Raw genomic sequence first — 15,950 nt, 5'->3', positions numbered from 1 at the left:
GGATCTGAGGTTCTCAAAGGCTGAGCCCTACTCAAGCTTTGTCAGTTGCTAAATGACTTAATTTGGACCCAGCTCTTTTGCTTCAAAGCCATATTCAATCTTTTAAGTTTTTTCTTTTTTAAAATATGTTATTTATTTATTTGACAGAGAGAGAGAATAAGAGAGCACAAGCAGGGGGAGCAGCAGAGGGAGAGAGAGAAGCAGGTTCCCTGCTGAGCAGGGAGCCCAATGCAGGGCTCCATTGGCAGGACCCTGGGATGCTAACCCATGCTAAACCAACTGAGCTAACCAGGTGCCCCTCGATCCTTTAAGTTTTAACATTTTCTCCCTTTGCTTGATGATGTGAACTGGTTGCAGGAGTAGGCATCACAGGTTGCACTTCTAAGAGCTCCCTTCCCTCTCCCCTGGCAGCGGCAGAGCCCCAATTTATTTTGTTCAGGGGTCTATGCCTCCTCCCAATGACTAAGCCAATCACCGTCATCCTGGCACCCTGGCCAGACACTTGTCTAGAGGTGGGCATGTGACTCAGTTCGGTCAGTGTGATGTGAGAGGAGGTCTAAGAGGGAAAAGAAACCGTCTTCTTTCTCTGATGGGCAGAACTCTCTATTTCCATTGGACTGGCTTTATTTTGATTCCTACTTTCTGTGGTTCTCTTGTGCAGAGCACCTGGCTGACTTCCTCTGAGTCCGGGCCCGTGGGCCTTGGCTCATCTCTGGATGACTCCAAGGCTGGGTCTACGGTTTGGTGGCACTTGGCAGCAGCTGCACCCAGGGCTAGAAGCAGGGAGCCGCAGGGTGCAGCTGTCCGGGCTCGACATACCTGAGTGGCTGGCCCAAGGGGAGCCTTGTGGACTCAGGAACCCCGGTTGCTCTCAGACAAGCCTCTCAGGGCATAAAACCTGAAAGGGAGCCCCCGACCAAACAAGCAGTTCATTCTGATGCTTCAGTAGCAGCAGGAGGCGGGGTGACAGGCAACGGCGCCTTCTAGAAGTGAGCACTCTCTGTGAGACCATGATTACTAAGCACTGTGGCTTGGAAAAACCCTTTCTTTGAGCGGCCCTGTCCCAAATAAGAAACCTCCAATAATCAGAAACTAACTTTTTACACATGGACAGCAACTGCTTCATTCGTAGTACCCAGGCCAGCTTCCCAAATGGATTTAGTGATCTTCATGGGAGGGTAACATTAACAGCACAGAATGATTGCCTAGAATTTCTATTTTCAGAGCAAGTCTTCTATTGGTTCACTTTATTCTTTTGTCAACCTTATAAAGAAGGTAAGGAAGGAGTTACCAACAACTCATGTGACAGTGGGAAATGCCCTTATGAGTACATACCCAACCATCCCCAGACTGTGGGTTAGACGCGTTACAGACAGCCTCATTAGTCCTCATGGTGACCCTACTTAGTGGGAATTCCTACCTTCACTTTACCTAAGATTATAACGAACCTCAGAGCAGAGATTAAGTCTTGGGGCTGGGATTTGAATCTAGCCTCTGCTGCCCAGTCACACGACATGTCTGGGTCTCAATTTCCTTAGATGGGAAATAAGGGGTTTATAAAATGGACTCTCTAAGGTCAATTTCACGCCAAACTCCATGATTCTATGAACGTTTTCCTCTGCCTTAAAAAAATGGAATTGAAGTATAGAAATGATCTTTGCCCAGCCCAAAATAAGAACCTAGAGGGATAAGAGAGCCCTCCTCAAAACGAGCTCTCTGGGTTCCCTTCTCCTTGTTCGAACAATGAACAGTCGGAGTCATTCCTGGTACTAGGACATTGAGATCAACGTGCTGCCCATGTAGCTGGCTTCAGTGCCCTTGTCGATTTAGCTTCTGGGCAGTCTTCATTGCTGCCAATGTCTTGTCTCTAAAAAAAATCTCCAGCCTCTCCTCCTAGGAAAGCAGCAGCTTGATACTCTGACCCAGGCTGGGTTCCAGGACCCAAGACTGGACACCTTGTCAGGGGAGATCTAGCTTTCAAAATCTCCCTTCCTGAGGCATCTCAGTTGTGGAGCATGAGACTCTTGATCTTAGGGTTGTGAGTTTGAGCCCCATGTTGGGTGAGGAGCCTACTCAAAATAAAATAAGATATATATATATTTTAAAAAGCTCTCTTCCTGAACCCTTACTTGTTTCAAGCACTGTTCCAAGAGATTTCCAGGCAGTATCTCTTTGTATATTTAAATCTTTATAAAATCTATCTGAATTGGATATTATCACACTCACCCCATTTTAATAATGATGAAATTGAGCACAGAGAGGTTAAGTAAGTTGCCCAAGGCCACAGAACTAGTATGCTTCGAAGACAGGATGCAAACAGGGGCAGTCTGGTTCTGGAGTCGACACTCTACCACTAGGCTTTATCGCCTTGCATGATGCATTAACCTTAAAAGACCGGGCAACTAGTTGAAAACCACACCTACGGCCACAGATGACAACTTGAGACACTGAGATAGTGAACAAGTTGGAGAGAGAGTTAAGCTTGGGCAGTGGAGCCTGAGGAGATCCCCTGGAGCACTGACTCTTTGACCCATGGGAAGAAGGAGCTAGTCTCCAGGGGCACCTGGGTGGCTCAGTTGGTTAAGCGACCGCCTTTGGCTTAGGTCACGATCCCAGGGTCCTGGAATGGAGCCCTGCGTTGGGTTCCCTGCTCTTTGGGGAGCCTGTTTCTTCCTCTGCCTCTGCCTGCTGCTCCCCCTGCTTGTGCTCGCTCTCTCTCTCTGTGTCAAATAAATAAAATCTTAAAAAAAAAAAAAAAGCCTCCAAAAAGCGCCCCCCCCCCCTTTTTAAGTAGGCTCCACACCCAGCATGGTGTGGATCCTAAGATCAGGAAATGAGCTGAAATCAAGAGCTGGACAGTTAACCAACTGAGCCACCTAGGCACCCCTCCAGAAAGGCTTTTTAAAGGACATTCACCCCTGCGCCAGTGAGTAGACTAGGCCTGGGGCACCAAGCTGACTTGCATAAGAGTTTCTGACAGGTTGAAGAAGGTTGATGCTGATGGTTTCTCTGTCTCATAACAGCCCTTAATTCTCCTTTGTACAATTGCAATAATTTAATTAGCTAATTATTCATTCACCAAAGAACTGGGCCAGTCTTGTTCATGGTATTGCTACAGCTCTGCACAGAGAGAGAATCCAGTATTTGTTGAATGAATGAATGAGTGAGTGGAAGTCTGGCCCTGCGGTCTCAAGGGTACTTTGAGCCAGAGCTCTTGGGGAAGGCTCTTGGAGGGGAGGGCACGAAAACAGCAAGTTGGCATTTGAGGAAGTATTTGAAAGGAAAGGCAGGCTTTAAAAAAGAGGAAGGAGAGGATTAGGGAGGTGTATTTAAGAGATAGAGAAACACTGGTGGAGGCCAGAGTAGGGAAACATGGGCATAAAACCTGAAAGGGAGCCTGTGAGTCTGGCCAGGGCTACCAAAGAAGCCCTTGTCCAGAGGCTTCCCTCTGCAAGGGGAGGCCTCCCTCAGAGCCTTGTCCTGAGGCCAGCCCAGAGATTTCTCCAGATACAGAAGTGAGCTCTAATTTTAACAGTCTTATCCTCAATTACCCAAGGATAGCAGATTGCCCCTCCGTTCCTGGTGTGGGAAAATTTTTGGTCCTGGGGTGAGTTTCCTAGAGTCTGGCCTGGGGACTCTCCTAACCCAGGTAGGTTGCTGGGTGAGTGGGGCTCTTTGGGCCAACTTAGGGCCACACTTAGAAAAACAGGCGTCAAAACCAGGCCTAGATTACCTGGAGCTGGAAGAACTTTCCTAGAAGTGCAAATCCCACCCCTGCCCCCACTCAGCCCGCCCACACAACAGCCCAGTCACTGGGCCCCCTTGGCTCCTTCCCACACCTTTCCCTACCCCACCACCAAATTGTTGAGTGTAAGAGGAAACGCCACCTCCCACAGAAAACCGAGGGGACTTTTTTTTTCCCTTTGAATAAACATTTGCTGAAATAACTTTTTATTGGTGGTTGTTTTAAAACACATAGCATAAAAAGTGTCCTGAGAATTATTCCCATCAAAACTTTTGTTCGGCTAGATCTGTGTCATCAATGTGGGCCACAATTTCCTCATCTATAAAATATGGTCCCTTTCTCATTTAATATCCTACCAGCGTGCCCAGCACCTGTTTGGTGAATTTTTAAGCGCCGAGAGCCCAGACTGCTTTTGGCATTATTGGAGATACAAAAAAGTCATTTGCTATTTCCTAGCCCCTACTTCTCATTTATTGGACTGCCAATGGGGAGCTCAGTATGTGATAGGCGCTACTGGAGTTTTAAAAACAAAAATATAAGGTGTTCTCGCTACCTATAAGGGAACTTCAAGCCCATTGGAATGACAATACATGTATGAAATAGATCAATTTAAAATAACATAGGATTTTTTTAAGAGATAGAAGTTTTTTTTTTTTTTAAGCTTTTATTTATTTATTTGGCAGAGAGATAGATCCTAAGTAGGCAGAGAGATGGCAGAAAGAGAGGGGAAACAGGCTTCCCGCTGAGCAGAGAGCCCGATGCAGGGGGTGGGTTGGCGCTCCATCCCAGGACTCTGAGATCATGACCTGAGCTGAGGGCTGAGGCTTAACCCACTGAGCCACCCAGGCATCCTGAGATAGAAGTTTTTTGAATACACTGCAGGGAGCGGTGGGCAGGACAGCAAAAGAGAAGCTGTCTGCTAAAATAGCACATGGTTAATGTTAGCTGGGCAGGGAAGTGCTGTTTAAGTTTAGAAGGGGGGAGATCACTGTGGGTTTGACAGATCTAAGAAGACTCCATAGAAGTAGGGCTTGGGTTGGCTAAGTGATGTTGATGGTGATGGTGATAAGGAATATAGCCACATTTATTGAACTCTCAGCATATGAAAGGCACTGATATAGTATTTTGTAAGTATCACATTTAAACCTTACACCAACCCTCTAATGTAGGAACCATGATTATCCCCATTTAACAGACGATGGAACTGAGATCCAAATATTTTAACAAGGAATCCGACCAATCCATAGTAATCCCTGCAAAGCAGGTGGGGATTGAGAAGGAAGGACAGAATGGAGAAGGGTCGTCAGTCGCTCTAGAAGCAGTATTAATGTGGGGGCTAGGTGGAAACCCCTTTGCAGTAGAATGTCTACATTTTCAGGTTAAACTCCTTCTTTTAAGAATGGCTTGAAGCTTCTTGAATACACACCCCTAAGGTTATAATGTACCTTTCTCGTCTGAACATATGGAACCGATTATCTCAAATCTGATTTTCTGTTATATTTGACCATACTGACACCCCATTTTTGCTTCCCTGGCAGTAGGAAGTCCACTCCTGTCATTGAGGGAGAGAGAGGATTTGAGGAACCTTGAGGTTTTGTGATTCTGTGCCTGTGCCTTCCTTTCTTCTCTCTTCTGCATCACACTTTGTCTGCTAACTTCTTTGCTTCCTCTTACTTCTCCAGTTTGTTCATTATTAGCATCTCCTAAGACTGAATCATAGGCCAGCTTCTGCTTATTCATTAACTCAAAATTTACTAATCAGCTATTATTTGAAATTTAATCTTTCTAAAAATTGTCTTTGCTCCGAAGGAGTTTGGTGATCCTACCTAAGAGTCCGGGTGTTAATTTCAGAGAACACCTGTGTATGAAAGCCTTACGCAGTGCCATCCCCAGCATGGGTCTTTTGTCTTCTATCGGGGTGTTTTCAGGACAATTTCAAAAGACAATATTCTGGATGCAGATTGTATCACATTTCCTCTAGATCGCTCAGGTCCTCATTCCCCTCCATTTTTTATGAATATCATTCATCTTCCTGGGCCTCTAGTCTGTCATCCTCTTTAGACAGGGACAATTACCTTCTTTTTGCTTTGCCTCCTCAAACAGAGTGGCAAGTGGTGTGTGGCTCCGAGCAAACATTCAAACAAGGTTGTCTGACTAAATTATTTAAGGGACTAACTGAACCCTGAGCTGTGAGAAGGCAGCTTGGTGCAGTTCTGTATTTAGTCTCAGATGGTGGAGTGGCATTTGATGGGTGAAGCAGGAATAGTAAGCAGATAACATTCCCCCATGTCAGTTCAGCTGTCCTTTATAAGCTTGACTTTGGGCCATTTTATTCATGTATTCTTCAGGGTTTTTTTGGTGGCAAGTGTCAGAAAATCCAACTTAAATGATCTTCACAAGCAAGAGAAAAGGGAGGTATTGACGCCATCACTGTGAATTCTAAAGACTAATTCAGCATGTTCTTGTGGCATGTTAGGTTCAGGGACTCAAAAGATGACGTCATACTGTTCTTCTCTTTGTATGTGTTGGCTCTCTTCTCTTTTCTCTCTCTCTCTTTTTTTTTTTTTTTTGGTGGGGGGGTTTGTCTCACTTTTCTTCTGTGTGTTGATTCTATTCTCAGTCAGTTTCTTGTCACATGACAAGAAAAATGGCCACCGAAAGCCACAAACTATATTCTCACATTAGTGTTTTAAAGGAAGGGAGTACCCCTCTTCTTTAACATTCACATATCAAATCTCAGGAAAGACTCTGATTGGCCCTGTTTGGATCAGGTGCCCACCCCTGAACCAATCATCACAGCTTTGAAAATAGACTACTCTAATTGGCCACCTCTGGTCACACACAGACATTTGGTATGAGGATAAAAGGGCATCATGACAGAGACTCCTTCAGGGCCACAGAGAGAGGGAGAGTAGTGGTTCTCCAAAACAAAGGAATGCTGAAGAGAACAACATACAGCCACTACACTCTTCTTCCTACTTCCATGTGGGCCAGAATTTTAACCAGAGAATTTACTATTTCTTCACCCTCCAAAGACTTATTATGTTAGATTAAAGAGAAAGTATTGAAATGACTGCATTGCTGTGGGTGCCAATGTATTATTCGGCCTTTAGACGGCAGAACCTGGGTGGCTCGGTCAGTTAAGCATCTGACTTCAGCTCAGATCATGATTTCAGGGTCTTAGGATTGAGCCTTATGTTGGGAGTCTGCTTGTCCCTCTGCCCCTCACTCTGCTCATGCTTTGCACTCTCTCTTTTTCAAATAAAATCTTTAAAAAACAAAAAAAGCTTTAGACATACTTGTTGTTTTATAAAATTCTCATTGGTGGGTATTGGAAGAAAAGCCTTCTCATTCTCAACTCACAAATTTTCTTCTCAAATACTTCAACATTGAAAAAATATATATATCATGTATTTTAATATGATATATTTTATTGTGTATATGATATATGTTATATATGATAATATATTTTAACAATATTAATATACAAATGTATATCTTATTATATTTTATCATATATCATATATATATTTTTTTAATATATCAGATATATATATCTTTTAAAACTTTAAGCCAAACCACTCCCCAAATCACTATCCTGTAATTTCTTCTCACACCTGAAGAAAGAGAACAGGACCTTCATTTCTCCTGGTGTCTTCTGGTAGGTGTTTGCTTGAGCAAGGAAAGAGGAGGAGGAAGAAACCATCATGAACAGGTCTCTGTAATTTGCAGAATATATAACAGTGAGTCTCAGCTTCTTGTTTGATATCCTAATACCATCCTGCCCTTCACCAAAGAATTCTTTATGTTATTTTCTTTAAAATTAGCAAATTAAAAAAACCCTGGTTTTTAAAAAATTTGTGATAATTCCGTGAATCACCAGGAACACAGAAAAATTAATATTGAAGTTGACTTTGCTTGTACAAGGAACTGCGAAATCAAATGTCCTCAGGGGCTCAGCTGGTCTTGTAAATGACCTGGCAGGCTGGGTGGAGACTGGGTCAAACTGGGGTTCTTAAGTCCCATCTCAGGGGGCATCTTCTAGTGGGATGCAACCCACTGCAGCCATTAAGGAGTAGGTGTTGTGGCAGATATTAGTTATTCACTGATACATGATTCCCTTCTCCTCCACGGTACCTGGGATGACTGAGCTTCTTTATCTCTTTGAGATTAAAAATGGTCATATGGGGCACCTGGGTGGCTCAGTGGATTAAAGACTCTGCCTTCAGCTCAGGTCATGATCACAGGATGCTGGGATCAAGCCCCATATCCAGGCTCTCTGCTCAGCAGGGAGACTGCTTCCTCCTCTCTCTCTCTGCCTGCCTCTCTGCCTACTTGTGATCTCCGTCAAATAAATAAAATCTTAAAATAAAACAAAATAAAAGTGGTCATGTGACTTGATTTGGCTAATGTAACCTAGAGTGACATATTTCGCTCCAGGAGGAAACCTTTAACTGCCTGGCCCTCTCCAACCTCTCTCTTTTTCCCTGCCATTGTGGCCATGCATACTCTCGCAGATATGGTGGTACAATACTGAGCCATCACCTGTGGGACTTCCGCCCTGGACAATCACCAGAACCCATGGTTGTCTCAGGTGGGTAAAAAAATAAGCCTTTCTTGTGTCGAGCTGCTGAGTTTTGGAAGCTGTTTTGTCCCGCAGCATAACCTAGGTCATCCTGACCATTAAATGTTGTCTGACTCATCTTTTTCAAGAGAAGTTAGAAATCTAGATTTTTGTGTGACATCTTTGATATGTTAAAAAAAAAAAAAAAAGTAAGGTTGAGACAGCAAAACCAAATTCAGCCTGCCAGTTCACAATCTGGGGCCTACAGGGTTTGATTGGAACAACTAATGAATGCCTTTTCCAGGGTGCAACAGTCCTATCAGAACTTAGCCGCACTTACAGTCTGTGTACACACCAGCTCTCTGTGACTTCGGGTATTGGTGGTCGTTAGTGTTCAAGACCTTGCTCCTAACGAGATCGGAGGTGGGGACAAATGAGGAATCCCGTCTTAAACTTTGCGTACCTCACAGGCCATGATATAGGACCAACAAATACTAGTACAAAGACTAGTGGATTGGTTGGTTACTCAGACCTGTCACTTTCTTCCTTAATATTGGAGAAACAGGTCTGGGGAATTAATTGTTTTACCTTGCCAGTTCACTTTTTTTTTCCTTCTGCAAAGAGCTTGGGAGTCATAGTTGTCCATTGTCCATTAAGCTTTCAAATGCAATTGTGTGAATAAGGCAGAGATACAAAACCCAGTGTGTTAATTGAGACTTTCTTAGTCGCACCGCAGGTCTTTCTTGACTTAGAGTGGGGTCCTTCCTTGGCTTATATACCAATATGCCCATCATAAGTTGACAATATCTAAAGTCAAAAATGCACTTAATACACCCAACCTGCGGGGTGCCTGGGAAGTTCAGTGTGTTGAGCCTCTGCCTTCGGCTCCGGTCGTGGTCCCAGGGTCCTGGGGTCGAGCCCTGCATCGGACTCTCTGCTTGGCGGGGAGCCTGCTTCTCCCTCTCTCTCTGCCTGCCTCTCTGCCTACTTGCAATCTCTCCCTCTGTCAGGTAGGTAAATACAATCTTAAAAAAAAAAAATACACCCAACCTGCGAACAGCATGGCCTAGTCTACCTTAAACATGCTCAAACACTTACATCAGCCTACAGTTGGGCAAATTATCTAGCACAAATTCCATTTAATACTAAAGTATTGGATAGCTCATGTAGTTTGTTGAGCACTGCACACGGAGAGTGAAAAGCAGAATGGTGGTATAGGTATAGAACCGTGGTCAGTGTACTGGTTGTCTACCCTCATGATCGCGTGGCTGACCTGGCGCTGCGGCTGGCAGTCACTGCCCAGTTTCAGGAGACAGGATCGAGTACATATCACTGGCCCGGAAAAGATCGAAATTCAAACTATGGTTTTTGATGAATGCATATGGATTTTGCCTCATCGTAACACTGGAAAATCATCCGTTGAACCATCATGAAGTTAAGGACTGTCATAATAGGAAATCTAAATTCAACCTGCCTTAGGTGGGATATAATTTACTGATTCTTCAGCTAAAAACTCCAGAGGGAGGGATGACATCAGCCATGGCCGGCAATGCCCTCAGAGCTTGATGCCTTTCCCTCCCTCGTTTGATTATCCTATACTTTTCTTTGCATTAGCTTCTCTCTCAGTGGTCCCCCTCTGGCAGTTTCAGGTCAAAATTCCGGTAGTTTCTCTTCCCAGGAGATCCTCAAAACCCCTAACCTCCTCAGACCCACTTAGAATATATGACACTCTCTCAGTCAGGCCACTGGCCAGGCCTGGGTGCATTAATCAGGCCTCTTTGAGTTGCAAGTGGTAAGAAAGCTAAATTCAAACTGTCTTAGGCTGGTCTCTTGTCTGTCCCTAAGAGCCAGTGGTTAGCTCCATGCAGCAGGGTAGGAAGAGGCAGGCCAACATCTCCATAAATGAGCCAATGTATGGCCTCTCTCTCCAGCTACTTCCAGAGGCAATGACTGTGTAGAGATCTGGGAGGGGGCGATGTGGCTGGCAGGGAGGGCTTGAAGCTCTGTTTACATGGCATTCTATATACAGCTGAAAAAATCCATATCAAATAACAGAGAAGACCTAATGGATGTTTTAGGGAGGTGGAGGGGGCTAGAGACCCCCAGCTTACTCCTCGGTGCCACCCCTGTAGCATATTTAATTTGTGGGGGAAGCAAAGGCCCAGTAGGACTGCCGGTGGCCCAGCCATGTCCAAAGCAGGCCCCGGAGAGGACTCGCTCTAACCACACACGCTAATTATTAGTCCCCACACATAGATCAGTTTAGTTTTTTCAAAGTCCCAGACGAAGACGCATAACGTAACATTGAGCCTGTTCCATGTTTTCTTCCATATAAACGTCCAGACCTCAGTCTCGTGGGGGAAACATCATAAGGCAGTTTCACAGTACCCAGCTTTGATCTTTCTGCCGTAGTAAAGGTGTAGTTGGCCTTTCTGGGGCTCCAGTCATGCTCTTCCACAAGACTAACCGATTACTACTCATTTTCCATTGTATATTCTTTGAGGCCCTTACTTTGTTTTCACTGGCTCACTTCAATGTTTTGAGGGAGACAGCTGATGGCGAAGGTGAAAATGGTCAGTCAATGTCATGGGTGCTTGGTCTGTCATCCGGTGGTAAGACCAGTCCCCTCATCCAGAAAGATTCCAGCGCCCTGGGAAGTAAGGAGGATAAAGCCTGACTGTACTCACACTGACGGCTCCTTCGGTTTTGCTCATCCGGTCCCATCTGTCTCAAGTCTTGTTTCTTTCACTCTGAGCATCTGCGCTCCAAGAAGGCATGAACTTTTTCTTTCACTTCCTTTCTTCTCTGGGTGATGACCTGACATCACTCTGGGAAGGAGGCTGAAGGTTACCGAATATAAACACTGTCACTCCTACTGGCCTAGGCAGAAAGGTAGGCTGCGCATCCAGGGGGTCCGGAGGTAGGAGATGCCAACCAGGGTGCCAAGGCCCTGGGAGCCCCATGTGTGCAGGGGGACTCTGTGTCTCTGTGCCTTTACATACTGGAAGGTGCATTTCCTCTGGAGTCGCCATTAACCATCTACCACTCAAGGAGTATGAAAGGCGGGAGTAAGTTGGCAGTGGAAGTCATAATGGGGAAGAAGAGGCCATTTGGGGTCGACTGAGAGCTGGGTGGGCTCACGGGAGCGTCCCTGAGCCGAGAGAAGCCTGCTGGAGTGGGACAGAAAGCCCAGGGGTCAGCCTGTGGAGCCCCAGGGAAAGCGGTGGGCTCTGGCCGCAGCCCCAGAGAAGGGCAGCCCCCTGCCGGGAGCCACCCCGGGCCGCAGGGCGCCCAGGTGGGCTAGTGGGTGGGGGTCATCCTCCGCCCAACCTTCTCCACCGGAAAATAAAACCGGCTCGCGAGATCCTCCCCTCACTCCCTCAGGCATGCAGAGTCCGAGGATGAAAACGTGCTGAAACCCCCTCACCGTTTGGGGGGAAAAGCGCTAAGGACTGAGGAAGATGGTTCAACGCAGGCTGCGAGAGCCTCCGGGAGCTCTGGGGCTCGTCCCGCCGCGCCTTCTCCCTTCCCGCGCGCGAGCGGCGGCTCGGGTCTCGGGGTGGAAGCGGCCGTGCGCGGGGATGCTCTTACATAACCGCCGCCGCGTCCTGCTTCCCCGCGGGGTGGGCGCCGGGGGACGCGCGGGAGCCGGGGCAGCGGCGGCCCCTGCGGGGAGAGCAGCGCGGCGCGCGGCGGGAGGAGGGCGCCCGGGGCGGCGGGGGAGGTGAAGGTCAGTGGGTGTGAGGCGCCGGATCCACACCCCCTCCTCCCTGTCCCCTCCTTCCCTTCCTCTCCGTCCCCCTCTGACGTCTGGAGCTGGCAGCTCGGCGGGTTCCGCATTCCCGACCCCTCCCCGCCGCCCAGGGGCCGCTATATAGCCGGGGCTGATGCAACCCGTCCCGCCGCCCGCCACAGCCTGCGGGAGGGACGCTCGGCGGCCGCGACGGGGGGCGCTGGCGGCGGCGGACGCTGCAGCGGCGGCGGGGCTGGCGCCGCGGCGGCTCCCGGGCCGGGACGGGCCTGGGCACCGGGCGGAGCTCGGCGGCCGGGCGGCAGCGGCGCTGCGTGGGCACGGCGCCTGCAGCCGGGCCCCGGCCCCGGGGGCGCCGCCTCCGCCCGCGGCTTGTGCACGGTGGGTGCGAGGGCGCGCGCCGGGGGGCGCCGGGCGGGGCGGGGCGGGAGGGGCGCGCCGGGCGCGGGCACCTGGGACGGCGGCCCCCGCGCGGGCTGGGGCGGGGAGGCTCCCGCAGCCCCGGGCCGCCCCCCGCGACCCCCCGCGAGCCTGTCCGGGCGGGGGGCGCTGCAGCCCCGGGGCCCCTCCGGCCCGGCGGCGGGGAGCCGGTGAATGCCTTTTGGTTCCCGCCCAGGGACGGTAGACTCCGTCGGCTCGCGGGGCAGCCGGGACGCTCCCTCCCGCGCTCTCCTCCCCCGTCCGTTTGCAGGGAGGTGCTCCCTTCGGGAGGCGGGGAACGCGGGTGAGTGGGGAGAAAACTGCCCGGGGACGGGGAGACGGGCGGCGGAGGTGGAGGTGGAGGCCGAGAGGCCGGGGAGGTGCAGGGTGCTGGTGGTGGAGGGATGACAGGGACCTGCTAGCAAGTCGTGCCGGCCCCCACCCCCTTCGCTGCGAGGAAGCGCGGCTCTCAGAGGACCTGGAGAAGAGCTGGGGCTCTCAACCCATTGGAGAGAGCTTCTTTCAGGGCCGTTGCTCCGGGGATCTGGGCTGGGAACGGGCTGGGGGCGAAGGGGGCGGCCCGGGTCCCCCGTGGACTCCCCCTGGTTCCCAAGCCAGGTTACATAAGGAGGAAAGCCTGCTCCTCTAGGTAACCTGCCCCTCCTCTCCTGCCCAGCCCAGTTTAGAAGACTCTCTTCTGCCCCGCCCCTCAAAGGAGGTTGAGGGATTGGGCCATTGGGGCAGGATCTCAGGACCCTGGAGTGGCAGACCCAGCTTTGCCTGGGTCAGTGGGAGGAGCTGGGAAGATGGGAGGTCTTGGCTCTTCTGCCGGGATGGATGGGCCATCCTTGCGGCGGGAGAGGCTGGTGGAAGAGGAACTCAACTGACCCCTTGGGTCAGCTCCAGTTGCAACGTTGCCGGACCCTTGCTCAGTGTAAGGCTCTCCCTACAGTGTAAGTTCAGGGCATCCGGTTATGACCTGACGACATGTGCTCAGGGCAGATGTGCTCAGGTCTGTCTCTCAAAACAGGCCTTGCAGACTGCGTGGGTGTGCGTACCCCGGACTAAATCTTAGTGGACTCTCCTCGAGGTCTTACTTTGAGGAGCATCTGATCTGAAGCTTTGAACCGCGATGGGGTGCCTGCTTGTCCTTTAAGACCTTGCTGCAGGCGGTGTGCCCAGATCGTCTCCCCCCCCACCACCTTCCTCCCCTGAGGATTTTTAAAAACACCTCCCATTGCTTTCATCTTTCCAGCAAATCTGGCTGCAGCTTGGATGGACGCCTTATCTTCCTTTGCAGGTTTCTAGGGGAGAGTTTAACCAGGTATCAGGTGTGAGCGTGGCTCTGGTTTTATATAAACCTAGGACCAGGGAAGAGAAGCAGGATCTATTCTTGTGCCTCTGGCTGGTGAAGGTTGTGCCTTGTTTAAAACAGGGAGGACAGATTTGTCAAAGACTCTTCTGTTCCTCTTCTTCTTTGGCTTTGGTTCAGAGCTGCCGGCAGCTCCAGAATCTTCCTGAAGAGCTGGGTGCTGTGAGATCTGAAGGGCTGTTGGAAAGCATGGGCGTTGAGGCCTCTGACTTTCCTCCTAGGTGGGTTCCAGCCACCTCCAGGGAGATGTGTTGGGAAGTGATAAGTGTCCCCGAAGGAAGGATTTGGATGAAGATCTCTCTACTCACTCACCGCCTAGCTTTTGCAGCCGCTGGGGTCTGTTGTCTCCCCCACCTGTTTGCGGGCCTGTGGGCATCCTTTCCAACCTACAGAATCCTTGGCAGGATGGGAAGGCCTAGGCTCCCCGGGCCCTGTTTGTCATGGAGCTGCTGGTGTTGCAGTGGACCGCCTCGCACGCCGAGGTCTCTGTTTCGAGCCAGGCTCTGGAAGAGAGGGGCCCTGTGCGATTCCAGGTTGGCCTGCTCCGTATTCATTCGGCCCCAGCTCAACTTGAGCAGCCAGACCCAGGGCTGAGGGCAAGCTCCATTCTTTTCTGCTTTTCTGCTGCAGGATGCAGTTTGCTTTTTTTCCATGTGAATGAATTATGTTTGCAACCGAAATGGGAGGAAGAGAAAAATAGAGTGAGTGTGTATGGGTATGTGTGTGTGCATACCTATATAGGTGGGGGTGTGTGTGTGTGGCAGCAGGCACATTATTTTTCCATTTTCCTTTAATTAAGGCTCTGTGGAGGTGTGTTTGAAAACAGAGGGTCTCCTATGCCTTTGAGGAGGGTGAGAACACTGTTTTGGCTGCGTCCCGGGCCATATGCAGCGTATGGTGGCCAATGAAACTGGGCCTGGCTCATTCTGTTGCTTGTCTTGGCAGTCGGTTCCGTGGCTTGTGTTACCAGCTCTGGAACTTACGGGCTGCCAAGCTCTGTGTGCCTGTGTGTGTGTGCGCGCGCGTGTGTGTGTGCGTGTGCACGTGTGCACTCTTGTGCGTGTGTGTGGTTTGGCTTCTCGAAGCTCCACAGAGACAAATGCCTTAGCGACCCAAGGTCGGAATTTTTAGTCTGTTTCTTTACATTCATAGCGGGCTGTGGCAGGCCCAGCCCCAACCCACCGTTCTGGGTTTTTGGTTTTTGGTTTTTTTTTTTGTATTATTGTTATGTTTTAGTCTGTTTTCTTGCTGCAGCCCCTGGGATTCCATTTGCAGAGCTTGATTTCCAAAGCTTGACCTGGCCAATGGGATTTTTTTTTTTTTTTTTTAAAGGGCCAAGAATTTGTCACACAGTGTGTGCAGGTCTGTGTTACGGGTCATACTGTGAACTGCCCCCACCAGAGATGGGCTGAGCGGGGAAGAGAGGAGGGAAAGCTTGTCCAATGGCAGTGCCTTCCCAGCTCTTCGCTGTTTGGAATAAGGATCTTGGCAGAAATGCCTTGATGTGTTTTTATTGAGCACCTACATTAGGCAGTGTTTATAGGCAGGGCCTTATCAAAGGCATTTCTCTGGTCTCCAGAGAAGACTCTTTCCTGGGAGGAGAGGTTCCAGTTTCTTCTTTGGCTGGGATGACATCAAAGATCATGCATGCTGGGGTGTCATATGGATGGCTTGTGATCCTGTCACCCCTCATTCCTTTCTTGGGAGGATGTAAGGACTGACCCCTTCTAAGCAGTGCGGGGATACAGTAGATGGAAAGACTCGGATGATGCTGGCCCGCTGCCTTTGGAGGCCAGCGTGGAAAACCCTGGTGGTGTCTTGTTGCCAGTGATCTATGCAGCTGTGTTCTGGCAGCTGGAGGAAACCTTAGGAGAAACTAAGGCAAAGCATGGGTGCTGAGCCTCGTTTCTGCACCTTTGCACCCACCGCTGATCGGGCATCCTTTAAAAAAAAAAGATTTTATTTATTTATTTGAGAGAGAGAGTGCATGAGAGAGCACAAGCAGGGGAGCATCAGAGGGAGAAAGAGAAGCAGGTTCCCCACTGAGCAGGGAGCCCGACATGGGACTTGATCCCAGAACCCTGGGATCATGACCTGA

The 15,950-nt window shown here is 49.5% G+C and overlaps 1 protein-coding gene across 7 annotated transcripts in view; it reads left to right on the top strand.

The window, feature by feature from the left end:
• Positions 1-11,176: 11,176 nt before the first annotated feature.
• Positions 11,177-15,950, top strand: part of JDP2 (Jun dimerization protein 2) — a 65,970-nt gene continuing 61,196 nt past the window's right edge. For 3 of the 7 annotated variants that reach the window (XR_004286144.1, XR_004286145.1, XM_032344889.1), the window contains exon 1: positions 12,511-12,784. Coding sequence is in view for 2 of the 7 variants with exons in the window: in XM_032344889.1 (XP_032200780.1) it covers positions 12,655-12,784 (130 nt within the window). In the remaining 5 variants the exon portion in view is untranslated. Of the gene's footprint in view, positions 11,202-12,145; positions 12,442-12,507; positions 12,785-15,950 lie in introns of those variants that run through there. The other 4 variants (XM_032344888.1, XM_032344887.1, XR_004286146.1 and 1 more) reach the window with 4 other exon arrangements.

Source organism: Mustela erminea, chromosome 5 (genome assembly GCF_009829155.1).
Source record: "Mustela erminea isolate mMusErm1 chromosome 5, mMusErm1.Pri, whole genome shotgun sequence".
Taxonomy (NCBI): domain Eukaryota; kingdom Metazoa; phylum Chordata; class Mammalia; order Carnivora; family Mustelidae; genus Mustela; species Mustela erminea.
Note: the sequence above shows the minus strand (reverse complement) of the source record. Positions and strands in the feature narration are given on the sequence as shown.